Genomic DNA, 18,758 nt, shown 5'->3' on the forward strand with positions numbered 1-18,758 from the left:
TGGGACACTGGAAAATGAAGTAAAATCAAACGCAGAACACAACCAAACCTCACCATACCGGGTTGGGTCAGCTGCGCGAAGCGTAACAAAGCTAACTTTCAACATTACCCGCAGTGTTTGGCTGAAACTTTCACACACCCCCTCCGGCACAGGCTGTCACTGAAAAAAGGGTAGAGCAGGTTTTGTTTTTTTTAAGACTTGACTGCAGGCTCGCCTAAAACCCCTCGCTTGCTTTCAAGGGAGGGAGAGGAGGAAGGGCATGCAAACCTAGCCACTCTTAAAGATTGTAAGGCAGGCTGGGCTTCAGAAAGCAAGAGGTCAAAAATAGGATTTGCATGTGTGTGTGTGTGTGTGTGTGTGCTTTGAAGAGGAAAAAAAATTAGTTGGCAATGGAGGGCAGCAGCAATTCTGACCTGACCATGCTGCTTGAACCCTGCCATCTGTGTGAGCTGGGAAGTGGCCGTCACTCAGGGGATCCTGGTGGGCTCCCTTTCTTTTCAGGGGGCAGGGTGACGAGCAGCTGGTTTTGTCCACCCTTATTCTGCCCCCAACTCCCCTAGAGCCACACTAGGTCACAGAGTAGGGGCTACATCCAGCCCCACCAAGGTGGCCCAGCGAGAGCAGCTCTCAATTTCCACAGGTTCCCTTTCTCGCTCGAGTCCCGGAGAGAGAGAGAGAGGGCAGGTCGACCCGGCCCAGTGTGCAAATGGAAGCATTTTAAAATCCAAACCCGAGCGGAGGCGGGCCGAATCCCAGCCCCAGCCCCTGCGGGAGGGGACTCGCCATGCCGCCCACCGCCTCTTCAGTGGAGCTCGATGAAGGCCTCCAGCTCTTCGGGGATGAATCCTTTGTAGGGGATCTTGTGCTTGTCGAGGGCGCGGGCGGCAAGGCACTGCAACGTGATGTAGTTGAAGGGTTGCATCATGGCTTTGGTGAGCAGCTTCTCGTCCAGCAGCTCGTAGGCCGTCTGCTTGAAGGCGTTGGTGGCGTCCATGTGCGCCCCAGCTTCTATGAGGGCGCTCATGATGAGCGGGCAGTTGTTGCGCGCGGCCACGTGCAGAGGGGTATTGTTGTCGTAGTCGCGGCCGTCAGGGTCAGCCCCGCACTCCAGGAGGAGGTTGACCACGTGGAGGGAGGGGAACTTTCCCACTGGGTAGCGGCCGACGGAGGTGGTGTCCTTGTCCACCGCCATGTGCAGCGGCGTGAAGCCGTTCTTGCCCCGCGGGTTGCACTTCAGGAGGCGGTAGATGGTCTGCCGCTTCTGGTGCTCCTGTTCGGGGGTGCACTCCACCTTCTCCAGAAGGAAGACCAGGTGCAGGATGATGACCAGGGCTTTGGTGAACTGGGCGCAGTCCGCCACGGGGTCCTTGCGGTGCAGGAGCGCCCGCTCCACCTCACGCACCCCTTTGCTCAGCACGCCCATGAGGTCGGGGAAGCCCAGCTGCGTGGCCAAGGTGCCCTTTGAGCGGTCCTGCAGCACGTAGGAGAACAGCTCAGCGAAGGAGAGGAAGCTGCTGGCCGTCATGGGGCTCAGCGGCTCCAGGTTGCCCTGTTGCATCTCCAGCGCATACTTCCACAAGTTGATGCAGCGCTCGAAGTTCCCCGAGTCGGCGTACACGGCCCCCCGGTAGCGGATGTAGTAGGAGGTGTCTGGGTGCGAGGGGCCGAGGACGCGCTCACGGATCAAAAGGGCCTGCATCCGCATTTCGTCCGGGTCGATCACCAAGGTCTCCAACTCCTCCGCCGTGCTCACCTCCCGCGAGTAGTCATAGGCCAGCACCAACTGGCGAGGCTCCGGTTTGGCCAGGTACTGCCCGCCCTGGTGGCGAAGGCCCATCGCCCTCCGCCAGTGCTTGTAGGCCCCCAGCAGGTCGCGCTTCTTGTCCACAAAGGTGGCTCCCAGGAGCTCCAGTGCTTCCACAGCTGCTTCCCGGGTGCAGTAAACTTGGGGACGGCCGTCGCCGGCAGCAGAACACCCATCACCGTCTTTTGCCTGGCTGCCGTTGTGCTCCCCTACGGCTGCCGCCTCCTCCTCCAACGCTCCCTCTATAAAGTATTCGACGATGTTGGTGTGGCCAGTCACGCTGGCGGCCAGCAGCGGGGTCATGCCGTACCCATCCTTCTCCATCCTCGCCCCGGAGGCCAGCAGCAGGCGCAGGATCTCCAGGCTCCCGGACTCGGCGCAGTCATGCAGGGCCGTGTTCCCCTTGACGCTGCGGCGGTTGACGTCCGCCCCCCTCTGTAGGAGGTAGCGGGCGATCTCCGTGTGGCCCTTGTAGCACGAGATCATCAGGCAGGTGTGGCCGTGGCGGTTGGCCACCTCCAGGTCGGCCCCCCTCTCGCCCACCAGGTAGCGCACGATCTCCAGGTGCCCATCGAAGCAGGCCGCCCGCAGTGGCGTCGAGTTGGTGAGCGTGGTCTGGTTGACGTTGGCCCCCCGCTCCAGCAGGCTGCGAGCCACGTCCAGGTGGCCGGCGGCCGACGCGGCCCAAAGCGGAGGGGCTCCCTCGATGGTCTCGCCGTCAAAGCTGACCGAGCCACCCGCCTCCACCCGGGCGCCGCAGTGGTCCAGGAGGTACTCCACCACCTCGCGGTGGCCGTGGCGCGAGGCGATCAGCAGCGGCGTGCCCCCGGACCCTTCTCCGCCGCCGGGGCCGGCCGTCAGCTCCTCCAGCTCCTCTCGGCTCCGGGTTCCCAGCAGCTTCTGCAGCAGCTTCAGCTTGCCTTCGCGGGCGGCGTTGTAGACGGCCAAGCGGAGGTCCATGGCTCTGGCCAGGGGGGCTGCCCACTCCCCATGAGCTGGCAGGGGGCTCCACTTGCGCACAGCACCTTTTCCAACAGGTGAGGGGACTCAGGCCATGGGGGGCTTTCCTTCCTCTGGGTGCCCCTGGGCAGCAAGGCTTGGGGGGGTGGGGTGGTAACCTAGCAACCAAGCCTTCCTCCCCAGCGCCTCTCTCCTCCCTCCACAGCTGCAACCTTCAGTCTATTCCTGCCCCCGGCGCCATCTTAAGTATATTCAGGGGGATATAGGGGTGGGAGGGAGGGAGGGGGGAAGGAAAACACCACCCCAAAATGGCTGGCCGCAGAAATGCATGCCGGTAGTCGTAGTCCTGCGCTCCAGGCCCGCGCTATGGGTTTCCAGGAGGCGCGCCTGCGCAGGAAGACTACGATCCCCAGGCGGCTTTAGAGGCAGGGTGTGGCCGGCCGCCGCGCGGTGGCTCCTGGGAAGCGGAGTCCGCGGCGGACTACAGCCCTGGAGCGTCGCGGAGGGTGAGGGACTCCATTTCCCAGAAGGCAGAGCGGGAACGGAGCGAGGGAAGCAAAGGTTTCTGGGAAGGGAAGGAGGGAAACGCCGGGGGATGGGAGGGGGGGTTGCGGGTCAGGGGGCTTGCTCACGAGTAAACCTGCTTAGGAAGACGAGGTGGGGGCGGGTTTCTCCACCTAGCAACCCTCCGCACCCTGAGCAAACTGCAGTTCCCAGGGAGGGTGGGGAGCCAGGACTGTTGAAGGCGGTGTGATAACTGCCTTAAATATGCGGTGCAGACTTGGGGAGGGGTCTTTTAAGGCGTGTCTTTGCACTGGGGGAGCAAAAATACACATTTTACTGAGTTTATCCATTTGGAGTGGTTTTGTGTGTGTGTATATATATGTATATATGTATATATATATTTCAATATATATATATTGAAATTATATATATATTTCAATATATATATATATTTATATTTATATATATATATATATATATATACAATGTGTATATATACGTATATATGTATATATATATTTCAATATATATATATTGAAATTATATATATATTTCTATATATATATATATATATATATATATATTTATATTTATATATATATATATATACAATGTGTATATATATGTATATATATATTTCAACAGGTAGATAAACAACAAGAAGAACAGCTCAGTGTGTAGAGAATCATAGAATCATAGAGTTGGAAGAGACCCCAAGGGCCATCGAGTCCAACCCCCTGCCAAGCAGGAAACACCATCAGAGCACTCACCATAAGAGCATGAGACTCTTAATCTCAGGGCCTTGGGTTCGAGTCTCGCACCGGCCAAAGGATTCTTGCATTGCCCCTTCCAACTCTACGATTCGGTGACATGATTCTCAGCCGTTTCAAACTGTTCTTAATGTTGCCGTGTGCCCCGGGACATTAAGGCGAAGGGTGGGTAATAAAATATATTATAAATAAATGGGATTACTGTCGCCCCCCCCCCCCACTGGTGTGTGCATATTTTTATGGTGAGTACTAGTAAAGAACCAGAAACCCAGGTCAGTGGTGGTGGGGGGGGGGTGTGATGGAGGAGTGGTGCAACGACCAGAAAAGCTTCACCTGCCACTCCACCTGTACGTCATTCTGCTCTGGGACACAGAGTGGTGAGAACTCCAGCCATAGCGGGTTGTGTGTGGTGGGGGTAAAGGTAAAGGGACCCCTGACCATTAGGTCCAGTCGTGGCCGACTCTGGGGTTGTGGTGCTCATCTTGCTTTATTGGCCGAGGGAGACGGCGTACAGCTTCCGGGTCATGTGGCCAGCATGACTAAGCCGCTTCTGGCGAAACCAGAGCAGCGCACGGAAACCCTGTTTACCTTCCTGCTGGAGCGGTACCTATTTATCTACTTGCAATTTGATGTGCTTTCGAACTGCTAGGTTGGCAGGAGCAGGGACCGAGCAACGGGAGCTCACCCCGTCGCGGGGATTCAAACCACCGACCTTCTGATCGGCAAGCCCAAGACCTTCTAATCAGGAAGTCCTAGGCTCTGTGGTTTAACCCACAGCACCACCCGCGTTTTACCTGGTTGCTTTTGAACTGCTAGGTTGGCAGGAGAAAGACCGAGCAACGGGAGCTCACCCCATCGCTGGGATTTGAGCCACCGACCTTCTGATCGGCAAGCCCAAGAGGCTCAGTGGACCCAGTCCTGAAGAACGAATGATTTGCAGCTTTGAAGCGGGAGATTGGAATGTACCATGTTGCTATGGTACCCAGATACACTCTGACATTTTCCTCTGAAGTACCCATTAGCCAGGGACAAGTGGCAACATCCCTCCATTGTGTTGCATTTGCAGATATCGCTCCCTCTCTTTGGCCTGCAAGCAGATCTAGCAGATAATGTTCTTCCAATGTTCTTTAGGAGCATTTTGATTTACTGGGGGCTGGGGACTGGTGAGCCAGGAGGGAGTAGGGACCAAGTTCGACCAGACACAGGTTGCCACACCAGGGGGAGAAACCAGCCTCTTAAGACTCTTCTGGAGAGGTAGCAAATCCCCATCGTCTTCTAATGCTGGGCTGAGGAAGCTTATTTCAGTTTTTTTAATCAGAAGATTTTCGCCCTGCTCTTCAGGGCCCTCACCCCACCCCCAAATGTGTCCCAGAGTGGCTTGCAGTGATGAGTAATAAGGTGCCTGCAATCTCAGGCTTAAAATCTAAAAGACACGGCACAAAAGGAAAAGCGTCTGGGAAGGAGAAGGGGGGAAAGCAAGCTTCTACTAAAGCTCTCAGCTGCACGGTCCTTCTAAGCGTTCTTTCCTCTGGGAGGGGGAAAGGAAGCCCCAGTCGGTTCCCTCCTTGCAGTGATGTTCTTTTTGGGAGGCAGGGGGTCCAGCCTCCCCGGAGCTCACAATGGGGGCTGCCTTTCAAGTCTGCAGCCCCCTAGGCCAGGGTTCTGCAACCTTTAAGACAAAAGGAGCCACTTGGACCCGTTTCCGAAGGAAAAAAAAACTGGGAGCTGCAAAACCCGTCATTATAAAAATAACTTTTTTGTCACTTTTTTTTATTATTTCTTTGTTTGACCCCTCAGAATTACTCCTCCTCATAGAAATAAACGTTAAATTAACAAGTTACCTTTTTGTGTGTGTGTGTTCTTCACTCCCCTTCAAAACAGTGACCAGCGTACATGCCCCCTTTCAATGTATCGGGCGGGCGGGAAGGTGATGTCGGGACGGTGCGTGACTAACGCACGCACCACCCCCATGCGACGTCACAGCCAGTACAGCGCCCGCCACAGTGGGGAGTGTCGGGGCGCACAATGCGCCTCCTCCCCTCACTAGTATCCCCCCCGGAGCCGCGGCAAAGGTGTAAAAGAGCCACGTGCGGCTCCGGAGCCGCGGGTTGCTGACCCCTGCCCTAGGCAACAGCTCATCACTAAGTTTTATTGCAGCTGGGGGAAAGGCATTTCCATCCCTGTCCCTTTAAATCAGGGGTCAGCAAACTTACCGCGCCTAGGGTCGGTGTCTCTAGCGCTGATTGCGCGGCAGGCCGGAGGGCGGGGGAGTGCGTGCCCATATGCATGCACACACGCTATTTCTGGCGCACTTCCGGGTCAGAGAAGCACCGGAAATAGCTTGTGTGCATGTGCACTGGAAATAACGCGCATGCGCACATAACGCACATGCGCACAAGCTATCTCCGGTGCTCCTCCGACCTGGAAGTGGGCAGCCGTGCAGTGCGGTGGCGGGGGTCTCTGCGGGCCAGATAAACAAGTCCCTCGGGCCTTAGCCGGCCCGTGGACCTTAGTTTGGGGACCCCTGCTTTAAATAATCTGTGCATACAGCCTTATTATTTATTTCTTATTGGTGTCTTGCTGCTGCCAGTGGACCTTTGCAACTTGCCGGACAGTCAACGGCCCTCCTGAGCTGGAATGCAGGGGCTCGGGCCGTCCTTGGACCTAAATTGCTCAGGGCTTTGTAAATTAAGCTGCTCAATGAAAAATAATTGTAGAGTTGGAAGGAACCCCAAGGGTCATCCAGTCCAACCCACTGCAATGCAGGAATCTCAGCTAAAGCATCCTTGACAGATGGCTATCCAACTTCTGCTTAAAAACCTCCAAGGAAGGAGAGTCTACCACCTCCTGAGGGAGACTGTTCCGCTGTCAAACAGCTCTTGCCTTCCGAAAGTTATTCCTAATGTTTAGTCAGAACCTCCTTTCTTGTAACTTGAAGCCATTGGTTCAAGTTCTGCCCTCCAGAACAGGAGAAAACAAAGCTTGTTTCCTCTTCCATGCAACAGCCTTTTAGATGTTTGATGATGGGTCTTGTTATGTACTGAAGTTCTCACCCTGGGCCAGCAGGGGGATACTGTAGATAGTTATGCAAATGAAGGATCGAAAAGTGACGTTCAGTGATTGGATAGTTTTAGAAAATGGCAACAGTTACATTGTTCTGGAGCTCTATATAAGCAGGCTGACTGAGCCCCTCAGCTTAGTTCTGGTCTGACATCTGAATAAAGAAGAGCTGTTTGAAGAATCGCTGTGTCGTCTGCTATGTTCGCCCACAACTTAACAGGTCTCATATCTCCTCTCAGTCTCCTTTTCTCCAGGCTAAACAATCCCAGCTCCTTCAACCGTTCCTCATCAGGCTTGCTTTCCAGACCCTTAATCATCTCGGTCGCCCTCCTCTGCATACCTTCCAGCCTGTCAACATCCTTCTTAAATTGTGGTGCCTGGAATTGGACACAGTATTCCAGCTGTGGTCTGACCAGGGCAGAATAGAGTGGTACTATTACTCCCCTTGAGCTGGACACTAGACTTCTGTTGATGCAGTGCAGAACTGCATTAGCTTTTTTCCGCTGCTGCCTCACACTATTGACTCATGTTCAGCTTGTGGTCCACCAAGACCCCTAAGGTCCTTTTCACATGGAATGCCAGTAAGCTACGTCTCCCCTGCCTTATATTTGTGCATCTGGTTCTTCCTGCCTAAGTGCAAAACTTGTTTTTTAGCTTAGGCCCGGTTCTCCAATCTTCTGGAGGTATTCAAGAGGTATCCAGGAGCCCAAACAAGTTGCCCTTGCTCCTTAAAAGCGAATACAACCCCATCTTAAACAGGTAACCTTCACAGCTAGATGCCTTGCATGTAGGAGGTTCGATTCCTGACATGTGGGTCCAGGCTTCAAAACAACCAGACAGGGGGATGCCACTGCCATTGATGAATTGAAGAACCGTGAAGATTGAAGCTCGAGCTTTTTTATGATTTTACCCCAAAGTTGTTGAGTTGTTGTTTTTTTAAGATTGCAGTTGTGGAGCTTTTCTTAGGATTGAAGTTGTGGAGGTTTTTTTTTAGGAATTTACCCCAGGAAATAAACTGGATTAAACCAACCAGCGGGCCAGATTAGGCCCCGGAAACGGACTTTGGACATGCTTGATCTAAGCGGATGTCTGCATGGAACGGTAAGTCCGGATTAAATAAGAAGTGGTGAACATGACTTTTAGCAACTCAACAATGTTCCTGTCACAAAGGCAACTGATCTTGGCAGGGACACACACACACACACACACACACATACACACAGAAAAGCCTCTGTTCTGCCACAAAGGCAATTGCCAATAGCATCCTTGTTTTCCCGGAATCGCAAGGTATCGCAAAGAATCTGTTGAAAGAAAACACAGGCCAACCAAGACCTGGAGAGATACGCACATCGCCTCTCGGCGGGAACGCTTGTCCTCCATTTCGCCTTCGACGTGGTAAATAAATAATTGAGGTCACGGCTATGTGGGCTAGAGGACAGTCAATCAGGTAGGAAGTGGGGCAGCAGAAGGAAGGAGAGAGAAGGCACTCGGGTCCCTCCTGCAGAGAGGCTGTGGGGTTTCGCGGGAGCCCAGCTGCAGCAGCGGAGTGTGGGGTGTGCTGTTGAAAAAACCCCAAAGCACAACGTCCAAGAAAGATGGGCAAAATGGCCCCCCAAAAAGGGGCAGCACTCTGGGGAGGGGATGTGGAAAGGTTTCGGGGGCCTGAAATCTAATAATAAGTGGGACTAGACCCAAATGTGAGCAGGGCAGACTCACAAACCATGGAGTCACAGAATCAGAGTGGGAAGGGACCCCGAGGGTCATCCAGTCCAACCCCCTGCAATGCAGGAATCTCAGCTAGATCATACATGAGAGGTGGCCATTCCATCTCTGCTTAAAATCCACCAACGACCACCTACTTAAAAACCACCACCTCTCGTAGGAGTCCATTCTATCATGAACAGCACTCGCCATCTGAAACGTTCTTCCTGATGTTTGGTCGCCAAAGGGGTACGTTTAATTTTCTTTACAACTCAGGACCTTTTGGGGTGGCTTCTCCCAATACGATCCTACCTGGACCTTTCCCTTTGTGGAAAGAGGCTTGGAGGACTACGTCAAGGCATAGGGCCTTTTCGGTGGTGACTTCCTGTTTGAGGAACACTCTGCCCGAGAAGGTCTGCCTGGCACCAGGTCAAAACTTACTTTCCTACCAGGCTTTTGATGGGCAGTGATCAGTGGGGGCTGGTCCATATCGCGAAGGGGTCCCTGCCCCGTTATCTTCCGCTTGCGCTCAGTCAGGCCTCACCCACCAACCTCAAAACCAGTCCTGGGGGGGGGGGGGCAGCACTGCCTGGCAGTTTCCTCCTATAGCATCTCAGGGTTGCCCCTGTAGAAATCAGCAGTGAGGAGAGGGATGGGGACAAAACTCGAAGGAGTTGGCTCCACTTGCTCTGCCTGTCATTGGTTCTGGCGCCACCTACTGTTGGGCTCCCAGGATTCCACCCTACCCAGTCCCATTAAGTACCAGCCCCCACTGACTGTGATGTCGTCATTGGCTGTTGGCTGTGATGTGCTGCCTTGCGGGAGAAGGGCTAAGGTGTAAACCAAGGGACGCAGGTGGCGCTGTGGGTTAAACCACAGAGCCTAGGGCTTGCCAATCAGAAGGTCAGCGGTTCAAATCCCCGCGGCGGGGTGAGCTGCCATTGCTCGGTCCCTGCTCCTGCCAACCTAGCAGTTCGAAAGCACGTCAAAGTGCAAGTAGATAAATAGGTACCGCTCCGGCAGGAAGGTAAACGGTGCTTCCATGCGCTGCTCTGGTTCGCCAGAAGCAGCTTAGTCATGCTGGCCACATGACCCGGAAGCTGTATGCCAGCTCCCTCGGCCAATAAAGCGAGATGAGTGCCGCAACCCCAGAGTCGTCCGCGACTGGACCTAATGGTCAGGGGTCCCTTTACCTTAAAGGCGTAAACCAGGCATGGCCAAACTTGGCCCTCCAGCTGTTTTGGGACTACAACTCACATCATCCCTAGCTAACAAGACCAGTGGCCCGGGATGATGGGAATTGTAGTCCCAAAACAGCTGGAGGGCCAAAACCTATGCCAATCTGGTGTGGAATGCCCAAGACAGTGGGATGGCTTGTTGTCCACCTCCTTCCAGCAACTCCCGCAGCCAAGCTGGTGCCAAACGTCTTGCTCTGCTTTCCTTTGGACCACCTCAACAAAGCTGAGAGGGGGGTCTTCTTGTCTGGACAGACCAGGACCTCCAGACACACTGCCCAGGCTTTTTGCCCCAGAGAGATCCCTTTGGCGCTACACGGAAGTTTGACTTCACCCCCCACCCCGTGCAATCCATTGTCTCTCAAGTCAGAAAGATGCCTGTGTATTTTTTTTTTTACAAACCATTTGTTGTTTCATGTTAACGTGTTTCTATTGCAATATACTCATGAGTAAACCAATGGCACGAAGGTAGCCACTCTGTGACTTTAATGGGTCTACTCTGAGCAGGACCACATTTGGTTGCAACCCGGCGATTTTTGTACTCGTGCTTTTAAAATACGTTGCAAGTTAAAATACGTTGGCTTTATAACTGGTATACATTTGAAATGTAATTTGACATTGATAAAATGTGGTTTATATTGGATTTTAATAATTGAAAAATTAATACAAAGTATTATTTAGAAATAACATAAAATATGTTGCAAGTCGCCTGGAAGCCTTGTTGCATAACAAGCAGCTAACAAATTCTATGGATAATCATGATGATCATTCTTAGTAAGGTTCCTCATTCTCCGTAGTTTTTTTTTATTTAAAAAGTTTGTTAAATAATACTTTTTTAAAAAATAGCAGCAGCAGCAGCAGCTCAGCAACACCCTTGGTCTGCCCTGACTGTGCAAAAGGCAAAAAGAACACCAGCAGTAGAATAAAAATAAGGTCAAAGCACAGCTGGACTGCCAAGCCTTGCCTTGTCCCTATTCAAAGCTTCAGACACAAAATGCCATTGCACGCGCAAACACATGCACACCCCAAACTGACATGCATGCAAATGGAAAAAGCATGGATGATGTTATGTAATTGAGGCTTTGAACAGGGACAGGACACACATACATATATGGAACGCAGGTTGGCTGAGATTTGTTTTGATCTTCTTGCAGATTGTACCCCTGACACAATTCCTCATTCCCCTTCCATACTGAACAGTTGATGCTGGGGAGGGGGAACCAGAGTTCTAGATCAAATCTGGCTGTGAGCCACACCTGGCCCAACAGTCTTGGATTCCCTGCTCCTAGTTTAGTGTGCTGTGCAAAACAAGTCAATTTTATTTTTATTTTATTTTGAAAAAAGGACACCAGCAGAATTAAGCAAACAGAAAACTGTTCATCAAAAACTTGGGGAGAGAAGATACTGACAATTCACTCTGCTCTGCCTTTAACTGGAAGCAGTGGTGGGTTGTGGCACGTTTTGCAAGGCGCTAACTTCTTTCTCTCAAGTAAAATAAAACCCAGCGACCCAGAAAGTTGGGGGAATGCCCCTCTTTGTTAGGGATACTTACACAAGGCACTGAAAGCACAGGATGGGAAAAGCACAAGGCTGCCTATGTAATAGCCTAACTTTTATGCAGCCAGTTTCAAGCTCCTTGTATTAATTTAAAAAGCCCCAAGCAACTTAGGTCCAGGGTGCCTCAGGGACTGCCTGAGCTCTTACACCCCAGTTCGCTCACTGAGCCTTTAGTGCCATCAGCCCAGTCCTGTGGAACGCTCTGCCACTGGAAATTCAGTAGGCGCCTTCTGTTTCTGAAAACTTTTCTGTGTCGCCAGGCTTAAACAGGCAATTAATACAACATCATCAAATCATAAAATTGTAGAGTTTGAAGGGATTCTTCCATAATGGTTAGTTGAAGGTCTTTGATTTTTTTACGTGTGTTTTAATTATAGCCAGAGGCTGTTGTAAACTGCTGTGATGTGTATTTTTTAATGATGTAGGAGCATAATAATTCAAAAACGACAACTAACAAATGGGGGGAACTTTGCTGATCCAAACTGACTGCAGCTGACGTCTCATGGCCTCAGGGAAAGGAAGGAGGAAGAAGTGGAACGGAACGGGGGGGGGGGGGACGATGACGACGACGACGACGACGTGGTCTTGCGATTTGTGGGGAGGGTGGGCCTGTGCTGGATGGTAGGCTGTGATTTGTTGTCTTCTCTATACGTCACAACAACAAAATCACTAGTCTTCCAACCAGAAGCAGGCCAAAAACATTGAGGAAATCCTTTTCGTCCCCCCGCTCCTTGGCCAGGGCTCTGTTCTGAAAAGGGTTTGCGATGAGTTTTGAGTTCAAGCCTGCAAACGTCCAGAAATGTCTCCCAACCGCTACGGTTCCATTACAGGGTTCACGAGCTCCCCTGATCCCCGGTGTGTGATGGGGGGTTAGTAAACTAGTTTTGGGCGTTAGATGAAATGGTAAAGTCAGCACAAATAAAGTGGGCTCAGGATTTAGGTCATAATATACAATTTGAAGATTGGGAAAAGATGTGGAAGGTGAACCTAAAATTTACAGATTGTATCTTACTGAAAGAGAATTATATGAAAATGATGTATAGATGGGATATAACACCAGAGAAAGTAGTCAAAATGTATAAAAAGGATCAAAAACCTGTTGGAAATGTAAAGAAGAAGATGGTACATTTTATCATATGTGGTGGGAATGCAAAATTATTGGGAAATGATATATAATGAATTGAAAAAAATGTTTAGAAAGACTTTTGTTAAAAAACCAGAAGCATTCCTCCTAGGAATTTTAGACCAAGATGTAAAAAAAGAAAATTGGAAATTATTTATGTATGCAACAACAGCGGCAAGAATTACGGTATCTTAGCGCAAACTTGGGAGACAGAAGAAATACCAACAAAAGAACAATGGCAAGGGAAACTTCTGGAATATGCAGAACTGGCAAAACTAACAGAAAAACTACATGAAGAGGACAACAAAGAATTTAAAAGAGAATAGGAACCACTTACAACATAAAGAAACGGACTCATTGGCAGCGTTTGAGTAAACAATCACAACTGTATACAACAAAAAATAAGACTATATGTATTGGGAAAATTCTGGGGAAACAATACGCAGGGTGAAGAAAATGGAAATAAAACAAAACGGGAATATGAGGGATGTCCAGGGGAGGAAGGTGGAAATATGAATTCTTTTTAAAGATATATTGTTAGAAGAAGTATACATGGAAAAATACATGGAAAAATAAAAAATGTTTTTTTAAAAAGTAAACTGGTTTTGGGAGTAGGACTCTGAATGCTTCTTGAACTCTTTGCTTGTCTGGGTGGAGGACAGAGAAAGGGACGCGTTCATAGAACCAACCTACTATACAAAGGTTAAAGTTTCATTAGTTCCTCTGTCCACTTTTGGCCTCTGGGCTTGCCCCCACACTGGCATATTTTGCCCAGACAGGATTACAGGTTTCCCAAAATGCTCTTCGGATGTGACGCTGAGGAAGGTTCCTTCGAAAGTCTATGAAGATGGAGAACTTTGAATGCAGGGGTCTGAAGGAGTCTGCTCAGCCTGTCGCTCTCCGAACCAGCAGGTCTTTGGACAACACAGACTCCCCTGGGCTCCCTCCATCTTCAACCTCAAGGAAAAGACATGGGTTAAAATTCGAACATGCAACCACTGGAGGGTGGTGGAGTTGAGCAAAGGGGGCACTGCCCCATAATCTGCCCCCAGCTGGCTCCTACCTGCCTGCCCTCTTACTGACAACTAGCCTTGGGGGTGACCTTGCCTAGGGTTGCCAGGTCAAGAGCATCTCAAACACTGGAGATAACAGAATTCTAGAATTGGAAGGGACTAATCTCTTGCAATGCAGGAATCTTTTGCCCAATGCGGGGCGCGAACCCACAGCCCTGAGATTAAGAGTCTCATGCTCTCCAGGCTGAGATGTTTCAGATGTTGCAGGGTTGGTGCCCGGAAACGGAGGTTAATTGGGAGAGGGGAGCAGAGGAAGGCAAGTCCCCCAGAGTGTCTACGCCAGGGGTCAGCAAACTTTTTCAGCAGGGAGCCGGTCCACTGTCCCTCGGACCTTGTGGGGGGCCAGACTATATTTTTTGGGGGGGAGAATGAACGAATTCCTATGCCCCACAAATAACCAAAGATGCATTTTAAATAAAAGGACACATTCTACTCATGTAAAAACACGCTGATTCCCGGACTGTCCGCAGGCCGGATTGAGAAGGCGATTGGGCCGGATCCAGTCCCCGGGCCTTAGTTTGCCTATCCATGGTCTATGCCATCATTTTCAGCCAGCTCCTGCCAGACTGAAGCCTGCTAGCTGCATACACGTTCTCCTTAAAAAAATAATCACAATAATAATAATGATGATAAAAAAATTATAAAATTGTGCAAGGCATGCAGAAAGTGGACAGGGGATATTCTCTCATAACGCTAGAATTCATGGGCGTTCAATGAATATTGGGACGATTCAGGATGGATAAAAAAAAGGGCATTTTCATGCAGCGCAAACTGTGGAACTCCCTTCCACAAGAGGTATATAATGTGTGTGACGCATTGTAGCGGCTGGCGACTCCTCCTCCTCCTCCTATCCACAGCCAGCAAGGCACCCTTTTCCATGGTGGAGGGCTCAGGCTGAGAGGCAGAGAGACGGTCTATGAGCAGCGGTTCTCAACCTGTGGGTCCCCAGATGTTGTTGGACTACAACTCCCATCATCCCTGACCGCTGGTCATGCTGGCTAGGAATGATGGGAGTTGTAGTCCAACAACATCTGGGGACCCACAGGTTGAGAAGTCTATCTGGATTCCTAGGTTCTTAAGGCCACTTGGCCACTGTGAGAACATGTATGTTCTTATATTCTTTCAATGTCTCAATGTTTCTTTCAATGTTTCAATATTTACCCCTTCCGAATCTATGTTACATTATTATTAATTATTATTATATTATTTTTTCTATCTCCCTTCCTCCAAAGAACACAGGGAGCTTGACAATGTAAAAACAACAACAACAACAACAACAATTTATTATTTATACCCCGCCTATCTAGCTGGGCTTCCCCAGCCACTCTGGGCAGCTTCCAACACAATATTAAAATACAGTAATGCATCAAACATTAAAAACTTCCCTAAACAGGGCTGCCTTCAGATGTCTTCTAAAAGTCTGGTAGTTGTTTTTCTCTTTGACATCTGGTGGGAGGATGTTCCACAGGGCGGGTGCCACCACCGAGAAGGCCCTCTGCCTGGTTCCCTGTAACTTGGCTTCTCGCAGTGAGGGAACCGCCAGAAGACCCTTGGAGCTGGACCTCAGGGTTAATTCTTTGTGACATTTCATCTCCACTACAACCCTGTGAGGTAGGCTGACCCACGCAAGGGTCACCCACCCTTCGTGGCCGAGGGGGGGATTCGAACCCCGGTCTCGCAGGTCCCAACCCAACGCTCTGGCCTCTACATTGCGCCAACTCCCCCTCCTCTCCTGCGTACTCCTTTCCTTCGGGGGCCGCTCAGACCTGGTTCCCTAAAAAGCCTGCAGAATTATAATAATAAGAAATTTTCACTGCCAGCGAAACGATCGCCGCTTAATTGCCGCAAATGTCCTGCCCGGATCCACTCAGCCGCTTTGTGAGTGAGCTGGGTGAGCTCTCTCTGTCTCTCTGGCCTTTTGGCAGGCTATTGACGGGCTCTTGATAGCTCCCTTTGTCCTACAGCCATTTCTCCTTTCTAGTCTACAATTTTCTACTTCTCCTTTTCTTTAAAAGATAACGCTTTTGGGGAGAGAAAGAGAAGGACAGAGTAATTTCGAAAATAAAAGCACCAGTCTGGGAATGAACAATTGCAGGGCGTGTGTCTGAAAATGAACAACATTTCAAAGTCTCTCTTCTTCCCCCCCCCCCCCAATCCCAGCGCTCCCTTCACCTCCCAAAAGGTATGCTAAGGCTCCCTCTGAGATCCACATCCTAACATTGCAATCCTGTGGGTGCGCTTCCCCCTTTCAATTCAGTGGGACTTACTCCCAGGTAAAGTGGGTACGGGATTGCAGCCTTTATCTGCAAGCCCCCCACAAAGAAGCATTCATTCAGTTTAACCAAGTTCACTGAACTAGTTCAAAAATCTCCAGAAAGGAGTCCCTGGAATTTCCAAGTGAACTGAAGGTGAATTAACTTCATCTGAGGGTAGGACTTTGATGGGTTTCTTGCTCAGCTTCGTGTTATTTCTCTTGCAAGTGGTTTTCCTTGGGCCCTGAAGCTTAAAGATAATAATTTGGGGGGATAGAAGAGTATATTAAACCTATGGGACCGCCTTTCCTGGTATGCCCCACGGAGGACCTTAAGGTCCACAAATGACAACACCTTGGTAAAGGTAAAGGGACCCCTGACCATTAGGTCCAGTCGTGGCCGACTCTGGGGTTGCGGCGCTCATCTCGCTTTATCGGCCGAGGGAGCCGGCGTACAGCTTCCGGGTCATGTGGCCAGCATGACTAAGCCGCTTCTGGCGAACCAGAGCAGCGCACGGAAACGCCGTTTACCTTCCCGCCAGAGTGGTACCTATTTATCTACTTGCACTTTGATGTGTTTTCGAACTGCCAGGTTGGCAGGAGCAGGGACCGAGCAATGGGAGCTCACCCCGTCGCAGGGATTCAAACCGCCGACCTTCTGATCAGCAAGTCCTAGGCTCTGTGGTTTAACCCACAGTGCCACCCACGTCCCCACCTAACTGTACAGCCCCACCAAAAAACAACAGGTCTTCACAGAAACTATGCCTGAGATTAGAGTGAAGCCAAGCGTTATTTCTCTTCCATAAACCTGACACGTGGGGCAAAGCTAATGTCCTCCCTAAAAGGTTGCTAGGATTGCCAGCTCAGGAATAAGTACCCCAGACCCTGAAATTCCAGGGCTCAGACTTGAGACCCAGGGGGAGGATTCTGGTGCCTGGCATGCATGTACACTCGCAATCCTCTTCTTGAGCCCAGCCCAGGTCCCCCCCCCCTTTCCTTTCTGCTCCTTCCCAACACTGAGCCCTGGAGACGGAGGTTAATAGGGAGAGGGGAGGAGGGAGCAGAGGAAGCCAGACCCCCACTCAAGAGAGTCTATGCAATAATTTGCGGCCCGATCCTGCCTAGCTGAATCCTGCAAGCTACAGAGTCACACAGTTACACACACACACACACACACACACACACACACACTCTCTCTCTCTCTCTCTTCAGGTCAGCCCTGGGGGTCTGGCAAACCTAGTGCCTATCCACCCAAAACATTTACTGTATTTTTTGCTCTATAAGACTTACTTTTCCCCTCATAAAAAGTAAGGGGAAATGTGTGTGCGTCTTATGGAGCGAATGCAGGCTGCGCAGCTACCCCAGAAGCCAGAACAGCAAGAGGGATTGCTGCTTTCACTGCGCAGTGATCCCTCTTGCTGTTCTGGCTTCTGAGATTCAGAATATTTTTTTTCTTGTTTTCCTCCTCCAAAAACTAGGTGCTTCTTGTGGTCTGGTGCGTCTTATAGAGCGAAAAATATGGCATTATTATTCTTGCTGGTGCTGTCACTGACAATTTTTCTGGTGCATAAATCTGTCAAATAAACTAGAAGTGGCTCTTGCATTTCCCCACCCCACTTGCAAATGGAATTGCAAGGCGGTGGTGCATGCTCACAAAATCAAGGGTTAGGAACTGAACTTCATTTCTCCTGAAAGAGCGAATTGCCTGCCCTTGTCCTCCCCAGGTCTGCAGAATGAAGGTCTTCCATCCCTGCAGAGCTAAACCGAGTGGTTCCTTCCTGAAGCTTTCTGCCCTGGAGAGGCATTTCATTCCCTTCCGAAGCAACATCTTTTCATGGTTTAATGATGCCCAGCTGGGCTGCTGGGCTTCACAGCCAGCCGAGGTCATGTTCAAGTTCTCTTTGGCGCATGCACGATTGCCGTGTATAAATGGAAACCTGCGCTGAATAGTAACTCTTGCATCAAGATACTTTCTCCACAAGTGTGGCAAACGTCCGTGATCAGAACCGCTGGCATTCCAGCCCTCCATAGTCAAAGGCTATTTGGAAAAAAATGATCTATTTTTTAAATCTCTCTCTCTCTCTTTTTAAAAAAAATCTATCCCTTGGTTTAAAAATCTTCTCCCCTGGAGAAGCAAAAGAGGAACAGAGAGGCCAATACATTAAAAAGCTCAGGCTGGTGTTGAGTTCAAAGATTAGAACTGCAAGCTATTTGGAGGGTTCATCTCAGCTGGGGTTCCTCTTTCAATTTCGCTGCCTGGGACGTAATTCAGAATTCTCAGGTCAGCTTGAAAATACTCAAAACGGGAGATGTGCTGATTGGAACGGTGGTGGTGGGAGAGGCAGGGGAAATTAAGTTTCTGGCCTTTACAGATACGAAGCAAAGCTTGAAGTCACAACGCCCAGTAAAAGAGGAGCGTACGGTGATATGAAGGCTAGAGGAAACTTTGAGAGGAAGGGCGCGCCAGGGTGCCAGGGCTGACTTGAAGTCTCCCCCTTTCCCTGACCCCTTTTAAGTGGCGGTGGGTGAGAGGGTCCTTAAATTTGCAGCTTGCAAATGTCAGTGAAGCAGGTAAAAGGTAAAGGTAAAGGGACCCCTGACCATTAGGTCCAGTCGTGACCAACTCTGGGGTTGTGGTGCTCATCTCGCTTTATTGGCCGAGGGAGCCGGCATACAGCTTCTGGGTCATGTGGCCAGCATGACTAAGCCGCTTCTGGCGA

General features: G+C 50.5%; 1 protein-coding gene across 1 annotated transcript; it reads right to left on the bottom strand.

Annotated features, from left to right (window-relative positions):
- Nucleotides 1-596: 596 nt before the first annotated feature.
- On the bottom strand, nt 597-3,027 carry FEM1A (fem-1 homolog A). Its single transcript, XM_080988557.1, has one exon. It carries the CDS (start codon nt 2,762-2,764, stop codon nt 803-805), a length of 1,962 nt encoding a protein of 653 aa, XP_080844683.1. The 5' UTR covers nt 2,765-3,027; the 3' UTR covers nt 597-802.
- Nucleotides 3,028-18,758: the final 15,731 nt, after the last annotated feature.

Source organism: Podarcis pityusensis, assembly GCF_964106645.2.
Source record: "Podarcis pityusensis genome assembly, chromosome: 18".
Taxonomy (NCBI): domain Eukaryota; kingdom Metazoa; phylum Chordata; class Lepidosauria; order Squamata; family Lacertidae; genus Podarcis; species Podarcis pityusensis.

What these genes read in the sequence shown, in the direction of transcription:
- FEM1A (XM_080988557.1), bottom strand. Translation starts at nt 2,764, where the DNA reads ATGGACCTCCGCTTGGCCGTCTACAACGCCGCCCGCGAAGGCAAGCTG.